The sequence below is a fragment of the Bacillus rossius genome, chromosome 10 (assembly GCF_032445375.1).
Source record: "Bacillus rossius redtenbacheri isolate Brsri chromosome 10, Brsri_v3, whole genome shotgun sequence".
In the NCBI taxonomy this organism is placed as follows: Eukaryota; Metazoa; Arthropoda; class Insecta; order Phasmatodea; family Bacillidae; genus Bacillus; species Bacillus rossius.
This window is the reverse complement of record NC_086337.1, coordinates 21,105,376-21,127,201: the sequence shown is the minus strand read 5'-3', so window position 1 is coordinate 21,127,201 and position 21,826 is coordinate 21,105,376. Positions and strand designations below refer to the sequence as shown.

At 36.0% G+C, this 21,826-nt stretch overlaps 2 protein-coding genes across 7 annotated transcripts in view; one reads left to right on the top strand and one right to left on the bottom strand.

Moving 5' to 3' along the window:
* The window catches only part of LOC134535820 (CCA tRNA nucleotidyltransferase 1, mitochondrial), a 42,807-nt gene extending 29,638 nt beyond the window's left edge, over nucleotides 1–13,169 (top strand). For 2 of the 3 annotated variants that reach the window (XM_063375118.1, XM_063375117.1), the window contains exon 10: nucleotides 12,891–13,151. In XM_063375118.1, coding sequence (XP_063231188.1) covers nucleotides 12,891–13,027 — 137 coding nt within the window. In that variant the 3' untranslated portion in view covers nucleotides 13,028–13,151. Of the gene's footprint in view, nucleotides 1–12,890 lie in introns of all 3 variants that reach the window. The other variant, XM_063375116.1, reaches the window with a different exon arrangement.
* Nucleotides 13,170–13,483: 314 nt separating this feature from the next.
* LOC134535819 (uncharacterized) overlaps nucleotides 13,484–21,826 on the bottom strand; it is a 44,195-nt gene continuing 35,852 nt past the window's right edge. For all 4 annotated transcript variants that reach the window (XM_063375112.1, XM_063375113.1, XM_063375114.1 and 1 more), the window contains exons 8-9: nucleotides 15,086–15,203; nucleotides 13,484–13,992 (exon numbers count right to left, since the gene is read on the bottom strand). In XM_063375112.1, coding sequence (XP_063231182.1) covers nucleotides 13,764–13,992; nucleotides 15,086–15,203 — 347 coding nt within the window. In that variant the 3' untranslated portion in view covers nucleotides 13,484–13,763. The remainder of the gene's footprint in view (nucleotides 13,993–15,085; nucleotides 15,204–21,826) is intronic.

The following is a 21,826-nucleotide window of genomic DNA, read 5'->3' as shown; positions in this document are numbered from 1 at the left end:
TTCTCATTATCAGGCTTCCTTACATCAGAACTGCATAGACCTACTGTTTTGCTGGAAGTGGCAACTATAAATGGCGAAACTTGTGTTGAAGACGTGGGGATTTTGGGTGCAGCACTAGTACTTTGTTTAGGAATTTTATATGTTTGAAGAGATGAATCACTCTTCTGAACAGTAACCTCATCTTTAAAAACACTTAATAAAGGATCCCACTGATCCACAAAACGAAGAAGACATTTTCCAAGAGACAACCACCTAGTGCACACGTGTTTAAGAATCTTTCGTGCTTCTTTGTTATGCAACGTCTGAAATTTCTGCAGTTTTTCTTTTCTTTTTGAACTTTTTTCAAGATAGTAGTAGACATCTATCAAAATGTCATGGACATTACAAGGGAGGCCAGCAGCTGCCTTCTCCGCTGCCAAATTAATCAGATGACAGGGACACCCAACTACAATAAGCGCTTCTTGTTTTTCCCTTAACACAGAAGCTGCACCATTTTTGCTTCCCAGCATAACTGGAGCATTATCTGCAGAAAATGCAAGTAAGTGTGTTAAAGGACATTCAAATGTTCCAATTCTGAAATTACTAGGTTGCCAATATTTCGGCCAGTGGCATCGCCCTTTAAAACTGGCAACGAAAGCAATTTGGACAATACAGACTTCAAATGTTCATCGTAAAATGTAATTACCAAAGGATATAATTTAGAATTTGAATCATTACTGTCGTCTGTTGCTATCGAAAATGGTACAGACTGCAACAAAGAAATAATATCCTCGGTGGCAGATGCAGCCATTTCTTGCATAATAGCTGTCGACTTAGTTCTACCACAACCGTATCTCTTGGCGGTCTCAGAATTTGGGAACATTTTCCTAAAGAGTGGGCCGGCATGGTCAGAAACACTTAACGGAATGTTATGTTCCACAAGAAAACTTGTGAAAAGACATTCAGCATTTATCACAGCACTGTCAGATTTTTCATTCGTAGCAAAGTAGTCAAGAATTTTGAACTCGTCTCCTTACTCATAATTAGACACCTGCGAGTACTCGAAATTCGAGTTTCGAGTCGAGTTTTTTTAGTAATACTCGAACTCGAGCTCGTGGCTTTTCAACAACTCGAAATTCGAGCGAGCTTTTCTTGCACTGTACCTATAGAAAAAAAAAGACTCTCATTATATCGGAATAAAAGTCTTACAACACTATTATCCTTTACTTTATAATGTAACATGATCGACCGTATACATGAACACATCATTTTTACGTACCCGGGATTTACGAATTTCCGTGATTAATTTTTTTTACTTCTATAATTTTCCGCATAGCATTAATGTATCACTTTCCTGCTTTAGGCTGGGTTCACAATTAAAAAAATTAAGCGAGTGCATAGCAAGCCATGCACACGACCTGTGCGAACTGCGAAATCGGTTCACAATTGAATTCTTACTGTTAATTTCAGCCAATGAAATTTCGCGAACTATGCGACATCTGTTTGCAGTGTTAGTAAATAAACATATTAACTTTCAAAATAACGATAAAACTATTATTATCTCGACATTTTCTTACCACAATATGGTTAGTAAATATAAACATATTTCTAGTCCCGCCAAAAAAGCACCCTGCTCTTCTCTCATTGGCTGTTGTGCCATGCGTACGCGATCAAAATAAAATATATTCATTTCACTCCTATGCGAACGACCTCGCTCCCATGCACATGACCAACTTTCTGCTATTGTGGCTGTGTTCCAAATAGGTAAACATGCGTGCTCACGTACTCGCTCTCGGAAGTGACGTCACGAGAGTGTTGTTCCATATATTCAAGTGCGAGCACGAGAACGAGTGCGCTTATCGAGTGCGTTTGAATGCATGCTCGTTGCGTACTCTCGTAACCATTGTTTGTTTACGTTTACATCTGGACTATTGATCTAAAACAATGGCAAATGAACAATGCACGTTTCATTGTAAGTACCTGTTCATTATTAAACAACACGCCATGTCTTCATGTGATCTGTAAGAAGTGGAACAAATATGCAACAAAGATTAACAAGTATGATAACGGTAATAGCACGGAAATTGTCCCGGAGGTACAGGTTAGGATACTATGCCCGGCAGTTATCTTGGTGTCTGAGCTCCCTAGTCCTGTCTGGCGGGGAAGAGAAAGTGATACCCTATTGTCAAGGTCAGCGGCTAGGTTGTACTAGCAGAACAGAAAACATTCGGCGCGTGACTTCCTACACTACGTAAGTCTGTATCCACGTCCGTGGGGGCCCCAGGGCGGTAAGGCCTTTTGGCTAAGAGCGCTGGGTTACCAAACCAAAAGTGAGAAATCCTATGAATTGTACTTGTATTACATAAGTGTAACATTGTGTAAATTGCAGTGGTTCTGCTCGAATATTTGTACTCATCTGTCAGAAAAAGTAACAAACTATTATCTAAACCTGTAACGTTTTACTTTGTCCCATTAAATATACTTACGATGTCTGCTAATCATTATACTAACCAAAATTAATTGAAATGTTAACTCAGTAACTAGCGAAAACCAGACACGATTTATTTTGGAAAACTAGGTCACTTAGTATTTAAAATAAATTTAAAACTATGCTTCTCAATTCATTGTGTTCTCAAAGTTAATTAAAACAAAAGTCTTACAAGAAAAAGGAAACGACCAAAACATTACGCAATTGTAGCTCTCCGCGCGAAAGCTATCTCACAGTTGATGACGCAGGAGCCAGTCTAGCCTTTATCGTTCTCCGGTTTCCGTACCTAAAACGTTCCATTTAGCGCTGGATGTACATTTAAGTAAACATGGAGCTTGTTATGTTATATTTGCTGCTTTAACTTCATGTCAGTCGTTTAGGAAACACCTGACTACCAACGTTAATGGCATTTAAAAAATGCTTGTGTATGTGTGGCTTTATATTTTAATGCACCTATAATCGATTATTTATTATAAATGTAAATACAATTTGCATTGTACTTCCACTTTAGAATGCATATTATAACCTTCAAAACATCATATATATTATATGATTTGTTTAATGTAAGTGTGAAGTTCTCTTTCCATGATAATTGATTGTATTAGGTGACGAAAAACAAAATTAAGTTAAAATTAATTACTAATATTACTATTCTTATTACTTTCTCTAGGTACTCCCGTTTTCCCCGTTCTTTCATTCCGTCAACGCTTCATACTCATCATTTCTCCACAATAGGCTATCAAGACCCTTACTTGTTAATAGCCGCCCAACTCACACACACCCCCTTCCATTTTCGGGTATACACTGAAGGGCGATATTTTCCTAACAGCCACTACACGGCTCTCGGCTACGTGTCGCCTGCTTACCCCCTCTTCTTTCTCCGGTCCCGCTGTCCCCGCACCCCCGTGCTGAGACACGCCAAGATAACTGCCGGCCACAGTAGTTAATTTTAACATGATGAAACATAATCATATACATACATGCATTTCGGTGATGGATAAACCAACGTACATGTCTTAATGAAGCTGTTAGAATTGTACATTGTTGTAGGAAACCTCATACACATGGGTGTGTTTACTTTGGAGTATGGTTGTGTTCCAAATGGCGAGCACGCATGGAGCATGCACTTTGCACGCAAGGAATTGTGGGTGTATGAGCACGAGTGCAAGTGCGAGTGCGGATTATTTGGAACACAGCCTGTGAATCGTTAGGTTAGGAAACATGGCGTTTTTATCCTATGCACACGACCTACTGTTACTGTTACTGTTATTTTTTCAATTGTGAACCCAGCCTTATGCGGAAGTATTTCCCGCTTTATGCGGAAACATTTCCCGCATTTTACTGTAAAAAGCGTTTAAATTGTCCGGGGTCTCATCATTTACGCCATTAAATGTGTGATATAAAGTCCCGTTTAAAATTTTTATGAAACTTCCTGCCAGTAATGGCGCACGTAAATATAAATATGAAGAAAAGACAAATGAACAACAACTTACGAAGAAATATGGATGTACCATAACTACAGTACAATTTCAATAGTTATCTTAAGATAATTACCATAAAAAGAACTACAGATTCTTTGTAGATACCATAACTACTGCAGAAGCATGATAGTTACCACATTTGCACTATAGTTGCCGTAATAACCGAGATGTGTATTTACCGTGATGGTAATGTATTTATTTAGGACATATTAAAATTAAAGAACATTATTGAAAAAAAAAGGATGTTAAATCTTGATATGTACGGTTGGCACATGTTGCTAAGAAATAATGTGATCTGAAAGAATGCAGTACTACTACGAAAAGTGAAAAGGGTACTCGTGGATTTTTAGGTTATGGCAGACTCTTTCGTTTTTCAGTAATATCGGCCGAAAATTAACAAGAGTATTGGAAGTTGGCAGAAATGCCGATTCAACTAAATATTGGCAAAATCTGCTTCTTCAGTACAGCTCTACATTTGATGACATTAGTAAACATATTTCAGACTACAGGACATTGAAAAAGACTAATTTCCATGTAGGTTTATTGTGCGTAAGTTTTTTTTGCAAGTGTAAATTGAATCAAGTAAAATGCTTCAATTTGAATACTTTAAATTGATTAAACTTAATGACAAGTTACAGATATTTGACACTAATTTTGAGGTTAAACAATTTGGTAAATATGTAGAGTAACGGTATATGCGGAAAAAAATGCTAAAAATCCGAAAATACTTTTATTCTATGCTCTTTCACTTCCTCTTTTCAAATCAACCGGCGGAGATAAGAAATTCCAAATACTTTAGAAGATATAGAATTTTTTAATTTTGCAATACAACACCTGTACAACCATTAGACCGACGCCATTTTTGTTATTTTGCCGTGTGTTCGTGAATGCGTAATAAATAAAATGGTCGATTAGGTCAGGTCAGTTACATTATTAATACTTTCAAACTAAGCGGACATAAAAAATAATGTGAATTAATTTCAATGGTTCTTTAGTTTTAAAGTATTTATAATGTAACTGACCTGACCTGACCTAACAAACCCGGACAAATGATGAACATTAACAACTCACGTAAATTTTTTTTGTTACTTATTACTTGCGCAACAATATCCAAATAAAAAATAAGACTTTAAAATTATAAACGTTAAAAACCCACCTAAGTTGGAGGCGGGTACATTTCCTTTGCCATTAGAAGGAAATGATGTAGTCGTTCACCTACGTCGCGATACCTCCGACGGAACATTAATAAATAAATAAATAATCATGTATTGGTTCATTTGAATACTGGCCAATCACGGAACTGTCACGTGACAAAATTGTCCAATAAGGAACATAATAGATACTCGTAAACCAGAAACAATGTTGATCGCCGCATGAATACCCAGGTATTGTGATGAAAATTAAAAAATTAAATATTCCTAAAGTATTTGGAATTTCTTATCTCCGCCGGTTGATTTGAAAAGAGGAAGTGAAAGAGCATAGAATAAAAGTATTTTCGGAATTTTAGCATTTTTTTTCCGCATATACCGCGACTCTACATATTTACCAACAATTTTACTAAAGCATTCCAGCCACACATGTTGCCAGCGAGAGACGCTTCTCTTCTGCTGTAAACACCATCTCCAATCGTAGAGCTAATTTAACTCCTGAACGTGCAGAACAAATTATTTTTCTGCATGATAGATTGAAGAACAGAATTTAATACTCTATGACAATCTCTCTCAGAATTTTTGTGCCGAAAAGTGGAAATGTTGAAACAATGTGAATGTACTTTTCAAACAACATGATTTTTGGTGCTCAGTTAGTTGAAGCTCAGTAAGGACTCCAGAAAAATTGACAAGGATGAAATTTTTCCAAAGATATGTTACATTTACACAAACATATACGTACTTGTAAACTGTGGTTATGTTAGTTGGATGATATCAGTTACTAATGAACCAATGGAAACAGGTTAGATTCAATGGAAAACATGTTTTTTTTCCTAGCAGTGGAAATTATTAAAGCACTCTGTAAATAGTTACCCAAAATTAATAAGCCCACTTCATTTTAATACTTTATTCAAACATTATACCTACTAAGTTTAAGGTAAAAATAATTTCCCAAAAGTGTAACTGTATCACAAAAGCTCAAGCTTCGAGAACTTTCAAGTAGGCTCGCTCGAGCTTGGCTCAAAGTAAAATTCTTAGGCTCGCAGACCTCTAATGTAGGTCTATCTATTTAGTAGGCTAACAATGATAATGGTTTCTTTTTTTATTTCCATATTTTTCTCAAAAGTTCTCACATTTTATTACTCCATCACAGTAAATTTATGTGCAATAAACTTAAAAAAAAAAAACTCGAACTCGACTCGATACTCGCGAGTATTTTAGCAAACTCGCTCGAGCTCGACTCGAAGTGAAAATCTTCTGCTTGCAGACGCCTACTCACAATATTCGAAACATGTTTTGCACATTTTAAGTGAGCATTTATATCACTTCTGCCACCATGTCCGATATTTGTGTCACACCTACAAATCGAACAAAACGTGAAGTTTATTTCTTTTCCAGATTTAATCATACACGGAAAATCTTTCGCGTAAACGTCAAGGAAAACTTGCATATACTGTTTTTTCATCTTTGGAGGCATTTTCCACCTGAAGCATCGTCAACTATCAACAATATTATTACATGAAGGAAATTAAATCTTCGCGGGCGGAGAGCGAAAGTGTGAGCACAAAAATGTAAACCAGATTTAGATCCACTGCACAAAAGAACTTTCTACGTGAGTTGGCAAAGAATATATGCATATAAAACCTTAACGATCAACAAAGGCACGCGCTGTGAGACGCCATGTTGTTTACACTGACCTGTGCGCGCGCAACTGTCGCTGCATACAGCTATCTAAACAAAAGACGGCCACACAAACGTATTCGTAGTACGTTAATTATCCAAAACTTACCAGTATATTTTCTATTTGTGAAAATATTTGTATTGGTTGGCGGCGAAAAGGGTACGGCGTGACTAACAGTAAATCACAAAAAAAAAAAAATTGCCAGTAAGCCTAAACATGACACATGAGCGCGAGCAACTTGCGTTTCACTTTTCACCAACATACACTACAAAATGCAAAAAATCCGGAAGGTTTCCATACGTCCCCGTAAACCGTACAAGTAAGTCGTTTTCCGTACATTGTACGGGAAAATCGTACAAGTTGGCAAGTCTGCTAACCTAACCGACCACTTTTAATGTTTGAATTCATTTTTCCTGCGCAAAAATAAAACAAATCCCGAGGTTGGCCGAAGGTGAATATTCGGGCGTATTCGGGCAGGGACAGAGCTTGATGTACATCTTAGGCTTTTCATCACAGTACGCTCAGTGTGCAGTGCGTGCTCCTTGCAAAGATTGAAGACTCCGATTACGAAAGGTGTGGAAAGAGAACACCGATACCTTTTTTCGACTACGAAGAATGTAGAATGAGAAAACTGATACCTTTTTACGAAGAACATGGAAAGAGAAAACTGATACCTTTTTACGCTGGTGATGACGGCATGGAGGATGTGTAACCTGTAACGAGAATGCTGATACCTTGTTGCTTCCTGGGACCCCTACTGCTGTAGCTGATACAGAAGTACATTACTGTATCAGTAACAGGTTGGAACAGATACCGAAAATTGCTGTAACAACCCACCTCTAGCCAACGTGTGCTAGAAGTGAAACTTCACAGAAAGAAGTATAAAAATATGCCAGTGAACAAGTAAAAGTTTGAGAAGTTATGGTAGTGTGCTAGAATACAATTGTGCAGTATGCAAGTGTGCTGACGTGCCATCAAGTGCCACACTTTTGATTGTTGCACTTTTTGTTCCTTTTCATTACGTCCTAATGATGTCACTACCTCGGCTGACTGTAAAGATTTTAACTTCAAAAAGCAATGATTAATTTTACATTGGTAAGACATAGAAAATGAACTCAGCCGCTTGTTTTAAGATGATAATGAATACATTCTAATAAAATGCTTTTATTATTCCTCACATGTTTTTTTTTTAAATATCTTTATAACTGCAGTAAAACAGCAACCTTTCACTAGTGTAAAAAAAATTGTTTTTGACTTTTTGAGCTTGTAAAATTAAACCTGGTTATTGGAGTTCCCGCTTGTGGCTCTTGTAATTGGCATCTAACTTCCTCGACGGTCCAGACTAGCCCAGAACTACCTCGCTGCAACTGAATCTGCTGAGATGTTCCAACTGCTAGTTTTTCCACACATAGCATTTGTACCTGAACATCATTCAATATCTAACAGTCTCAGAATATCATTTTAATATGTTTTTTGTGCTTACAAGTGCACATACACTAACTTTTTCACATAATTTAAAACCCTGTACTGTTTGCTGTCTTATAGTTAGACGTAACATTATGTGGTCAGTAGGGATGGGGCGACCGAATCCAATATTCGCCGAATCCGCCGAATCCTAGGGATTCGAAGCTTCGGCAGGTCTGATATAGGATTCGTCAAAGGATTCAGTTTTTTACTATTTACGGGGGGAAAAAATACAGTAAAACTCGCTTACGAGGTCCCGCATGGTAGGTTTTTCCGCATAAAGCGTTTAAATTGCCCAAGGTCTCATCATTTACGCTATTAAATGTGTGAGATAAAGTCCGTTAAAACTTTTTCTGAAACTTCCTGTCTCAAATAATGGCAGATGGCACACGTAAATATGAAGAAAAGACAAATGAACAACATACGAAGAAATATGGATGATGTACCATAACTACAGTACAAACCCATTAGTTATTTTAAGATAATTACCATAAAAAGAACAAGATTCTTTGTAGAATACCATAATTACTACAGAAGCATGATAGCTACCATATTTGCGCTATAGTTACCGTAACAACCGAGATGTATATTTACCGTGATAGTAATGTATTATTTATTTATGACATATTAAATTAAAGAACATTGTTGATAAAAAAAAGGATGTTAAACTTTGATATGTATGGTTGGCACATGTTGCTAAGAAATAATGTGATCTGAAAGAATGCAGTACTACAACGAAAAGTGAAAATGGTACTCGTGGATTTTTAGGTTATGGCAGTCTCTTTCGTTTTTCAGTAATATCGGCCGAAAATTAACAAGCGTACTGTATTGGAAGTCGGCAGAAATGCCGATACAACTAAATATTGGCAAAATCAGCTTCTTCAGTACAGCTCTACATTTGATGACATGAGTAAACATATTTCAGACTTTAGGATATTGAAAAAGACTTTAATTTCCATGTAGGTTTATTGTGTGTATGTTTTTTTTGCAAGTGTAAATTGAATTAAGTAAAATGCTGTTATTTTTATTACTTTCAATTGATTAAACTTTAATGACCAGTTACAGATATTTATGACACTAATTTTGAGGTTAAGCAATTTTACTAAAGCATTCCAGCCACGCAGGTTGCCAGCGAGAGACGCTTCTGTTCTGCTGGAAACACTATCTCCAATCGTAGAGCTAATTTAACTCCTGAACGTGCAGAACAAATTATTGTTCTGCATGATAGATTAAAGAACAGAATTTAATACTCAGTGACAATCTCTCTCAAAATTATTGTGCTGAAAAGTGGAAATGTTGAAACAATGTGAATGTACTTTTCAAACATGATTTTTGGTGCTAAGTTGCCTAAGTTTGTTGAAGCTCAGTAAGGACTCCAGAAAAATTGACAAGGATGAAATTTTTCCAAAGATATGTTACATTTACACAAACATATACTTGGTTATGTTAGTTGGATGATATCAGTTACTAATGAATCAATGTAAACAGGTAAGATTCAATGGAAAAAAAATGTTATTTTTTTTCTAGCAGTGCAAAATGTAAACACACACTGTAAATAGTTACCCAAAATTAATAAGCCCACTTCATTTTAATTCTTTATTCAAACATTATACTAAGTTTAAGATAAAAATAATTTCCCAAAAGTGTAATTGTACCACAAAAGCTCGAGCTCGGCCATAAGTAAAATTCTTAGGCTCGCAGACCTCTAGTTATTTATAGAAAAAATCCTAACCGCTAATCTGTACTAAAACTGAAATTGCTCAAGAAAAGATTTTTGTCTTTATACAGTAGAACCCCGATTATCCGCGACTCGATCATCCGATTCGCGGATTAACCGCGATTTATGTCCATCAAGTCCAATTTTTTAGTTACATATAACCAATGATTCAAAATGTATGTAAATGTTAAAATACTTTGCAGAATGTATGTTGGTCAAAGTACTTTGACTCAGTTATGTTTATATACACAGAAAGTTTAAAAAAAAAATACTAGTACATACATACGTATGTACATAATATTTTTGTGTTCCATGTTACGTGAATAGATTATACACTGGTGCGCGATTCCACGTCCGCATGACCGGACTGTACACTCCCGCGCACAGTACGGCGCCGTGCCACAGAGATTACCCGGCGCATGCCGCATGGAGACAGTCCATTCCATTAGTGTACGTTGTTGAAGCGTCAAGGTGGTGATAATTTTATGTATTGTAACAGTGATCTGCATTCCGACGGATTATACCGTTATGTTGTGCGGAAGTGTTGAGCGCAACATTTCATAATGTCATCAAATGAACAGAAAAGAAAGCGAGTGGTACTGTCCATCGACAGCAAAACAAAAATTATAGAAAGATTTCAGAGTGGAGAAACGATTGCAAACTTGCGACTGAGTTTAATGTCGGTAACACAACAGTGCGCGACATCATAAAAAATCGCGAAAAAATCCTTCAGTTTGCTTCACAGGCTGACACTTCAAGTGGATTAAATAAACGCAAGACGATGAACGAATCCACATTTAGCAGCTTGGACACTTGTTTGTTTGAATGGTTTCAACAGAAAATGTCGGAGGGTGTAGCATTAAGTGGCGTAATTTTATCACAGCAGACGTAATTTTTTTTAAAAAAACTAGGTTTGACAGAAGAACCATTTTCCTGTTATATTACTTCTCCGTTATTTTATTAGCACCGACTTTACTGAAGTGTGTGTGTTGCAACTAGTGCTTGGCACGCAAGATAAATTCAGCCTATCACTTGCTGACGCAGTGCAGTGATACGACGGTGTTTGTTTATTTCAAAACTCAGCTAAGAGTGAACGGAGAATAGATATAACGACCCCTCACGGTTCCCGAGATTAGGGTCGTTATAAAGAGGTGGTCGTTATAAGATTTCCAACCCATCTGCAACACTAAGTCTAGGCAGTTTTTGCACTAATTCCACGTTCAGCAAGCTAAAAATAAAAAATCTAACATTTTAAATTCATATAAATAAAGGGGGATAAAAACACCGTGAATTATACGAGACAGAGACACCGTTTCAAAACCATCAAATCAAGTCTCAATGCACTGGTATGAAAAATCTTATCTCGAAAAGAATTTTGAAGGCAGTCGTTCTGTAAAACAATAACCAGCCCGATGGTGTTACTGACAACAGAGCAATGAGCTAAGTGTGGCAGCGTCGCTTACGCGCGATGAAAATAATGCGTGACCTTGGCAGCTATCAGCTGTCTTGGGCCCTCGGACTGGCGGGCGGCTGGTCACACACCTCGGTGCAACAACGACTCGCGTGCCCACGTCTCCGCACACGAAAGACTTAAAAACCACTGCTGCCCAGCACTAAGCAGTCCGCTTCTATGTCAACAACGCACACGCACACAAAGCATGTGTATATATGTAATCTCCGAATGTCCACAGATGGCTGTCTGTGGGCTAATGACCTTTGAGGCAAGCATGACTCGGCTAACCGCGATTTTCGATTATCCGACTCACTCGTCCCCTTCATTAACACGGATAATCGGGGTTCTACTGTATACACTTATACCAGAAATGTACCAAACTACATGTGATAAAGTTAAGGGACTTTTAGTGCAAGCAGAATACATCTCACATTAGATATGTGGACATCATCTGTTAAAAGATTCGGGTTTGGGTTCGAGATTTGGCAATTCCAGTCTAGGATTTGAGTTAGGATTCGGATTCGAGGAAATCAGGATTCGCCCCATCCCTAGTGGTCAGTAATGAAAATATTAAACTGCTTGTTAACATAAAGGGTAGCACTGAAATGTTAGTTATTTGGATGTTTTATTTAAAATGAAAGGCTACATATTTAGTAGTTAAGGGGCCTCCCTAGCACTGGGCTACTGGATGGGCGGAGCGAAATATCCGAGCTTCTCGGAAGCAAGGGGGAGATTGAATGGGAGGGGGGTTGGAGGGGAAGGTTCTTTTGTCATTGTATCTACTGGAGTCCAGTTGCTGCGTTATCTGCGAACAAAGTCACACCTACCACTACAGGATCAAATTCTCGAACGCCTTGCTTGCTTTCCGACTGTGTTTATTATGTAATTTGAAAAATAAGTTTAGTGTTGCACTCCAGACTATATCCATGAATTGCAAACAACTTTAATTTGTGTTTAAAAGTTTTTTTTAAATTCACTAATTATATAATTTAAAAGATTGAAATTCATTACAAAAAATGTCACCCAAAATAATGAATAGCTTGTGGTTTCAAAACGTCGATGGTTAATTAATAAAGCTTATTCTCCAAGGTTTTTACTTTTGAAATAATATTTCAGTGATAAATGGTTTTTCACATAAAGTCACATATTTATAAAAATCTTCTGGACCAGATGAAAAAATTAAATCTTTTTACTTGTATACATTAAAAAAAAATAATTAAAATTGCAATAGCCAAACTCATTTTTCAATTCTGTAAAGAACAAAATAATGCCGGCAAGAAAATGTGCACACGTCAACTTTGTATTCGAGGTCTCAGATCATGTTTAGTTACACAATATGCTTTATGGACATGGAATATTACTATATTCTGCCACTTATTGTATGTTTACCATTTGATTTTTCAGCATATATATATATACTTTATAATTTTTTATTGGAAAGGTTTTATCATGGAAGTATAAAATTGAATTCTGTTTCAGGAGGAAAACTTCTTGGTCCAGTTCTACAACGGTTAAAGGAATACTGGGTTGAACATGATTTTCAGGTAGACTCAGAAGAGATTTTAAAACAGATTCCATCTGTGATGTGTGATCTTGGAATATCAACCAAAAGATGAACTTGCTTAGGCAATGAAAATGTACATACTGAAATTTTGCTGAATGTGTAAGATTGTAAAAAATTGACCAAATAAACAAGAATTTAATAAATTGACGAAAAAAGCCAAACCAATTTTTTTTGTCTTTAAGAATGTTATATATTGCAGTCTTTAAACCATAAGGAATATTTTATATAAAGATCTGTTAGATAGTTTGTTTGCTCTAACTTGCCTTTTAGGCGTGCAGTTTCAGATGTGTTTATTACTTTAGGTAAGCATAGTGTCATGTCATGTTGCTTCCAAATAATTTTGATAATGATGAAATGAGTGCTAGGCATAAATAAAAATGATTACAGTTAGCATTTTTTGTCCCTGTAACAATACCATTATATATAACAAAAATTAGTAAAAGCATATAGAACTTACAAACTATCAAATATGGCCAGTACATGTGTAATTGAATAAAGTAATTACATCTTTTAACCCTTTCTTTAGTTTATTTAAACTGTCATTATCAAGACACGATGACTTTGGACATATCAAGACAGTCAATTTGAGTGTGTGTTACAAGTTTATTTCAGCTCCTCCTTGTAAATTTTACAGTCATTGTGTTATAGCTGTGTTGAGTTTTTGAAATAAATAAAATATAATCCGAGAACTTTCCCCCCCCCCCCCACATTTAACACTTTAAACTCGTCAAATGAGACCACTATGTACAAAGTTGAGTTGGCCTACAAACTTAAAACTGTTAGTGTGTTCACTGCAGGGCATATATCTGGTCAGTCTGCGCTTCGCACTGGAGCTTCACGTTCTGCATGAGGTACGGTATCTTCTCGCGGTCGGGAATGCCGGTCCACTGCTGCAGGTTGATGTGCACCACCGCGTAGCCCAAGGCTTCCAGCGTCTTGCCAGACAGCACGTAGTAACCTTTCAGGCGACTGCAGTTCACAGCGTAACAGCTTGGTGGGTGGCAGAACACCATGACCCTGAAACAATTATCACCATCACAACAATGATTCTACAATTATTATCGTGAACGTACCCTGAGTTACAAGAAATACAACTTACGTAGATTCATGGTCCGTAATAAATTCTACAGGTGAATGAAAATGGCATCTTTACCTCAAGGTGGGATCAGGAGCAACATCACAGAAATTATAATTCTTAACTATATGTAGAAAAAATAATTACTATGTATCAATTTAAGAAAAAACATTATGAAAGTAAAATGGCTACCAACCGCAACTATTTTGTTTACTGCAGTGAAGCGCCACTATCGCGTGTGTGTGTGTACGCGTGAGTGACAAATATTTTGGTATAGCCAAGAGAAGAGAGTAAATCATGATGGAAAATAGTGAAATTGTTAAAATTAGGTCATCACCTTTTTAGAAAAAAAGGGGGGAGGGCTGTTTTGTTGAGACAGAAAGGAACGTGGAACTCTCATACATAGACATCCACAATAAGCATCACTACTATAATTTTATATAAATAAAATAAATGGCTTTTGGATTATGTAGTGCTAGTGTCAGCACTAGTGATAGTGATTATCTTCAATAAACTTTAAGAATTGTGAAAAATTAAGACTATATCTAAGCTACTTTGATAATGCTTCACCCTTTTATGGTGTTTTACCCTCTTAATATGTAAGTGTTCTGTGTTATTAAGGAAGGTATTCCAATACACAAAAATAAGTTTTTAGGCATTGCATATGCTACTCCTGTAAGCTTAAGTTATTCCTAGTGCAAATTAAATCACTAAACCCTTAGATAGGCCACTGCCAGTCAATTTTAGGGAAGTATGGTCAATAAACAAGCATGCTCTCTTTGTTAATCAAAAAATTTTGTCGAGGTAAAAGTTTTAACCTCATTTAGACATTTCAAAAAGATTCACTTCACAGTAAAATTACATAAGGCCTATTTAAAATTTTAGAATTTTGGTTTGAGTTCGAGTTGGACCAATAGTGAAAAGTTCGAAACTAATACCAATGCACTTTATGTAAGTAAAGAATATTGACATAAAAGTATTTTTTTTATAATTCATATTTTTAAGGATGACTGGATGATGTGTACTAGTACTTACACCTGGCCGTCTCTAGGTATCTCAAGCTCCTCCACGTAGACCCTGGTAGTTGGGTCTTGCCGGGACTCCTGGTTGATGGCAATCGGAAAGCCACCTTTTCGCATCACCACCAAATGGTCTGCGATGCCAGAAAAGAACAAGTAATGAAAGTAAATATGTACAGCATTTAGCACCAAAATGTAACTAAAAACATAAAAATCAGATATTTGACAAAACTTAACTCAAATTGCAAACATTTTTATCTTTTATTAGTGTGAATTGAATGAATGTAAATTTTTAGCATAAATTTTGTTTCAAAGAAATCAAAATGTATAAAATTAATGGATTAGATAATTAATATTACATTGTTTGATTAGCATCGTTTTTACTTCAATAACGTAAACACAAAAAGTCGCAGATTTATTTTTATTTTTCTGAGTTCTGTTTTAGACATGATTAATACTTTATTACTAATTGAACATTATTACTATTGAATAAGTGCTCAGGTGTCAGGTGTCAACTAAAATGAGATTATTTTAATGAAATTAGGTATTAAGAAATATTTCAGTTTCATATCTGTTTCATATTACACTATATTTAAGATTAAAGAGAATTCGAAAAATAAAAATAATAAAAATGAAATAAAATGTTAAAAATGAAATATTCTTAAAAAAAAAAAAAAAAAACTTGAGTCACTACTTATGATTATGATGTATAACTCGGCATCCTAGCAAGCACTAATTAGGAATTAACAATAAGGGAAAAACATTGCCTAGCGACAAAACATCATAAAGTGCTTTGTTGCCAGTCGCAGAATGTTTGTTTATAAACTGTGTTTTGATTTTAAACGTAATATAATGACACTGCCACTGAAATATATGTTTAAATTGTTATTTTATCGACATTTCTATTAGTTAAATACTGTTTTCTTTTGATTTCTTGGATGGTGCTTCGTGATTGACTGAGACTTGCCGGCGCCTCTAAGGAAGCGCCTGGCACCATGAATGATGGGAAATAAGGTTTTCGAGCTGCTGGGCCTAGGCAGCTGCTGGCTGTGGCTTAAGTTGCTGTATAAGTTGTGTGTGCAGGCACGACAGTGTTGTGTCTGTCCATGAAATCACAACGGGCAATTTGTCTTATAAATTTGTGCAGCTCACCCGCAATCACCTGCTATGAGCACACCTGTGTATGGTCCCGAGACAGCATCAGGTAGGCCATATTGAAAAGGTTTTGTGGTCAAAAATTTAGTGACGCCAATGCAATTTAGGCCCTATTACGCTATTACACCACAGGGATATTTTAATTTCTGTTTCATTATGTGGCCGAAAGTACAAACTATTAATTATAAACTGTATTTTTGTGCCCCGAGGTCTATATTAAATAATAACGTACATACATATTAATGAGCACGAACATCCACAGTCCAGAAGTCCCGAGTGTAATGTCTTCTGAACTACCGATTTTGAATTAGCCAGAAAATTTTAAAATAGAACCCTGAGATACTTAAGAGCACGTGGGAGATAATATTTTCTCGCGCGCGGTCAGTTGAAGTGGTTCATTTTTTCCTCGTAGGATAGCGCAGCGTTCGGTCACGGGCGTGTAGAGCGTATCCAAGTGGAGACCCCGCGAACTAGTAGGAAAACGGAATATCACCCGGGTGTGTGGAGGGGGGGGGGGGGGAGTGAGAGACAAAGACGAATGTAGGACGGCTGATAGGGGTGGGATGAGTCAGCTCTAGCAGCCAACGCAACGGCTTTGTGATGTGCTGAGAAGCACAAGACGACACTGGACTCATCACGCCTGTTTCATACATAACCAGACAGAGCGGATAGAACATTTTTTTTTTCGTTTAAAGGAACGCCGTTTTTATGCTTAACTGTTTTGGCGCCCGTGGATGTTACTGTGTGATACAACACCACTTTGTTTAAATAAAAACCGTACAACAGTTCTGGTACATAAAATATTACTAAGTAAATTTATCACTCATGTTTATTTTACATTTTACTGCAAGCGAAACAAAAAAAAATAGAACTTTAGATACAAGGTTACACTACATACCTAATAGTTTAGTATTGTCATCTGCCTGACAACTTCAGAACGAAGCTTCTTATTTATACCTTTTTTAATACACTTGACGTTTCTGACTCGTGTTTTGTAACAAATGTACCGTTGATTTGTAGAAAATAAAACACAACATAATTTGTTAATAGTTTGAGAAGATAACAGCATATTAAACTCTGAAAAATCGCCGATCTCGGCACTTTCCGCATTACAAAATATCGGCTTGACCTCAACTTTTTCTGCTCTTATCGCGCGAGGTTGCGTTAATACCAATGGCGCGTCCTGATAGGCTGGAACAGTTTTCCGCTCTGTCTGGTCAGCGTTGTCTGGCTGACCCGAATTACTAGGCACTGGCTCAGGCAACTGAAGCTGAACTATTCCAGGAAATATTATTCTAATCAGTTTGCTAGTGTACTATTTTCTACATGAACATTTGCTAATTGTTTCTCCAAATTTCGTTTCGAAGTTTAAAAAAAACATGAAGTCCGTGTAGTCTACGTTTTTGATTGAAAAGTCAAACAAGAATTTGTCTTTTTTTTTTCCCCGCAATGGACCTAGATACTAGTTTCTATATTTTCTCTAAATCCAAATGTCCATACTTTAATTTTAACTTTAATTTAACTTTTATAAATGTATGTTGTGTATAATTAAGATTACCTTTTTTTTATCGATCAACATAATATTTGCTCCGTAACCAATTAAGTGAACTTAAACGTGAATGTTACTGGCATTACAGTATATTACACATAAATTATTATTATTGCAATCACAACTGGTAATCATAATTTAAACAGAACTACTATAATCTATTTCATTGTCCGAATTTTGACGTTTAGCTTGTGAGAAAGGTCTCTGTAAACAGGATTGCAAAGATCTTATTTTACCAGAAAACTATTGGACTGCCAGAAACTTTCTAAAAAAGTGAACGTCATAATTCGGACAACATGGACTTCATCTCAATGGAAGTTATATCTGTTTTTCGAAATTGAATGACAGTTCACTATATAATTATTGTGTTATGTTGAAATTCAGCCAACTTCTCGCTACAGAAAGAAAACTTATGTCTCTTCTCATATAACGTAGTAACGTAGAACATGGTCGTTGTAACTACCCACCTATGTATATACTACCTCTGAAGGTTCAATTACTGAACTCGCATTCGCGTTGGCCTTAGTTTCAATCCTTTTCCAGCGAGTCTTGTTATATTTTTATCTATATGGAGGCAAATTTTAGGCTAAATTATATGTGTCGTTAAGAGCGTCTATGGTGGAAGGCCGCGGCCTAAGATATGGGAGGGCTTGCTGCCTGTCGCTCAGTGGCTATTCTGTAATTGAAGCTACGGCATATCTAAATATGATACAGAGACTATAACAGCTAATGAGCGACAGCCATTAACCCTAGCACACCGAAGCCTTCCAATAAAGATGCCCACGAAAGAGCCCATCGAAAATTAATATTGAAACATGTAATTAATTTGAGTGAAAAATTATGTATTACTTTAGATTTATTTTCGTTCATGTTACGTAGCGTTTTCTTTCCATAGGCTAGTCATAGGTTCAGCAACTTAACCAAAGTAAGTTTACTCTTGGTTATTGAGCACTATATATATAATACATATAAAGTTGACATATATACACAACGAGTATTTAAAACATACGTACAAACTTCGGCAGGCTGTTTCTGGAAAGAATACAAGACGAAAGCCTAATAACCACTTTACTCATAAATCGAGTTACGAACCTCCGAAAATGGAATTTTCTATATCTTGAAATTAACATCATCAGTAAGTAAACTGTGGCATATGATTTTTTAGGAAGGAAACTTTACACCTTGCAGACGTGCTTTGTAATGCCTGCCCTGGTTTATTTTTATTTTTTATTAGCTTTTCAGGTGATAAAATTTGCTAAAACAGAAATGCCGTTATATTCATTGAAGGATGTTCATTACAACCCACGTATCTCGTGGTGAACAATTTGCGTTCTACAAAATCATCAGACGCAGTGAAAGTTATTCAAGAATAGGAAAATTTTATTTTTGGGGGTTCAAAACTCCGAATCCATTTACGAGAAAAGTATGGTACACAGGTTTTCGTCTTGTATTTTCGCCAGGAATATTCTGCCAGAATTTGTCAGTATGTTTTAGATACACGTTGTACATGTATAGAATGCATTAGAAAGTTTACACACACACACAAACACACACACACACACACACACACACATACATACATACATACATATATATATATATATACATACATATATATATATATATATATATATATATATATATATATATATATATATATATATATATAGAATACAGGAAAAAATTGGTTGTCTGTAAAGTCGGTTTACGGACAATAGTTTAACGTGATAACGTCATAACAAAACATTGATGAAATGATTGCATACTTTTATGAATAAAATTGAATCATTTTTATTGAATTATCACTATTTTGTATGGATACAAAGAAGGAGTGAAATGAAATCTACAATTTAATTGATAAATTTACTTTTATTTGCACTCATTAATATTAATTCAATTACATATTTTAATTACTTTAACTAAGAGATTATTTTAACTATAACGTTTATACAAGTTTGCAATTTAACTTCTTCCAATCTGTGTTATTCTGTTAAGAATATGACGATGATAGGAAAAGTAGGAAACGAATGGGAGTGTTTCAAGGATGATGTGAAGGAAAATGGCTTACCCAACACCAAGATGCTGTCAAAAATAATATATTTACGCCACGGACTCTGCAGCAATGCTAGGAGGAACGGGTTAGCAAAGAGCAATGAAAATATTACATTGAAATGCATGAAAACAGATTTACGCCACGGACTCGGTCGCAATGCTAGGAGGTTCAGGTTAGCAAAGAGCAATATAATATGAGCGTAACGGGACACAGAGAAACGGGACAATGTGCGTAACGGGACACTTTTTCGTGCGTTCAGCCGGCGTTCATAGATTTATTAGACGTGGTCACGTCAAAAATTTTACACATATAATATATAGAATACATTACTAACTTAAAAAATGTATATAGAATACATTAGAAAGTTGACATTCCGTGTTCGGCCCTTGCAAGAATCGAAGTTTTACAATTAGCATCCACAAAATAATAAGTAATGTGTGCAGAAAAGATAAAAGATTATGGAGTATATATTAAGTTAACGATATGAAATGAATTTACAGTAGGATAGGTTTTACAGTAAAGCACACAAAAACACATTTACTATGTACTTCTTGCATCAGAAAATAGCTTTGGCGAAATCTTGTATTCATTCAAACCTTCTTTTGAAAGTTAGCCTATCTTGTGTACATGCATCGTTGTTAAAACAAAATTTTGTTTCAATTTATACAGTTAAAAATAGTATGGAACATATTCACATATCATTATAATTTAGGTAACTATTCTATATGTAAATTAATCATGAATATACCTTACAAAATGGCGGGTTTTAAAGCATGCTTACTTATAATAGGCCTTTTTATACATTTTTATATTGAACCCTAGAATACCGCACATAACATATATTTTGGGTTAAAGTTACAAGAACAGTGAGATACTTAATTACACTAGAGTCCCGTTATAGCGAGGTGCCACGGTTCCGGGTTTGATCCTCGCTATAACCGTGTCCTCGCTATAACCGAATTGGACAAATTTTGGCCCCCAAAAAATAAAAATTAACCGAAAATAGCATTAAAATTGTGTTTAAACCTGTATAATTGGAAAATAGCAGGTTATATTAACGAAATCTTAATTTCTGTGAGCAGATGTGTGAATTCTCTTTAAAACGATACCCCATAAGTACGGATGCGATCACCGATTACGTAAAAATAACCAGAATACCCTACCAAGCCACGTAATTATAGCATCTCAGCAAGCGGCCGACGCAGCATTGTCCTGCTATCTATCGTCGACGCGGGCTGTCTGCTGGCGGCCATGTTGGTTCGGGATGTTGTTAACAGGTGGTGCTAGTGTAGCGCGACGATTTAATTCCTTACAAAAAAGCAGGAGTGCTGCTGACTTGTGTCTCGGGAGCACAAAAGGGGTGCAAGCGCTAGTGCAAAGAGTATTAATGTGGCAGATACTCCACTACGATTGTGGTGCCGCACTGGCAAAAGAATATTGTGCGGCAGACATGCCTTTCTTACATTTCAGTCTCGTGTTTTCGCCTGTTGTTACCGCCCGCGAAAGAAAGTTAGTGGTAAAAAAATATGTTTTAAGAAGTATGTTATTATTTTGTGCTTTGTACGATCTTGCCCTGCAAAAAAGGCTACCTCGGAAATAAATGCGTTTTTAATTTTTTGTTTGTTTTCAGTTTTATCAACTTCTGTTCAGTTAGATCATCCTAAATTTTATTTTAAGAGGTTTTAATTTTTATTTTAAACTTTTCTAGCCTACCTGTTTATTTTTTCGTGTGATTAATAAAAACTTATTGTTTGGCTAGTCACAACAAGGATGTTAATTTTCTAGAGTTATGCATAATTTTTAATTAAGGAATCAAAAGCATGTAAAATAATATGTTAGTTGGTCTATCTCTGAAACAATGACTATCGCATTTTCAGAGAGTGTTTCTGTTTTAATTAGACAGTGGTACGAAACTTTATAATAAAGTTAGGAGCGAGTTCTGATATAAAAATACCACTATAAACATGGACGAGTACAGCTGTAATTTGTGTAGCGAAACT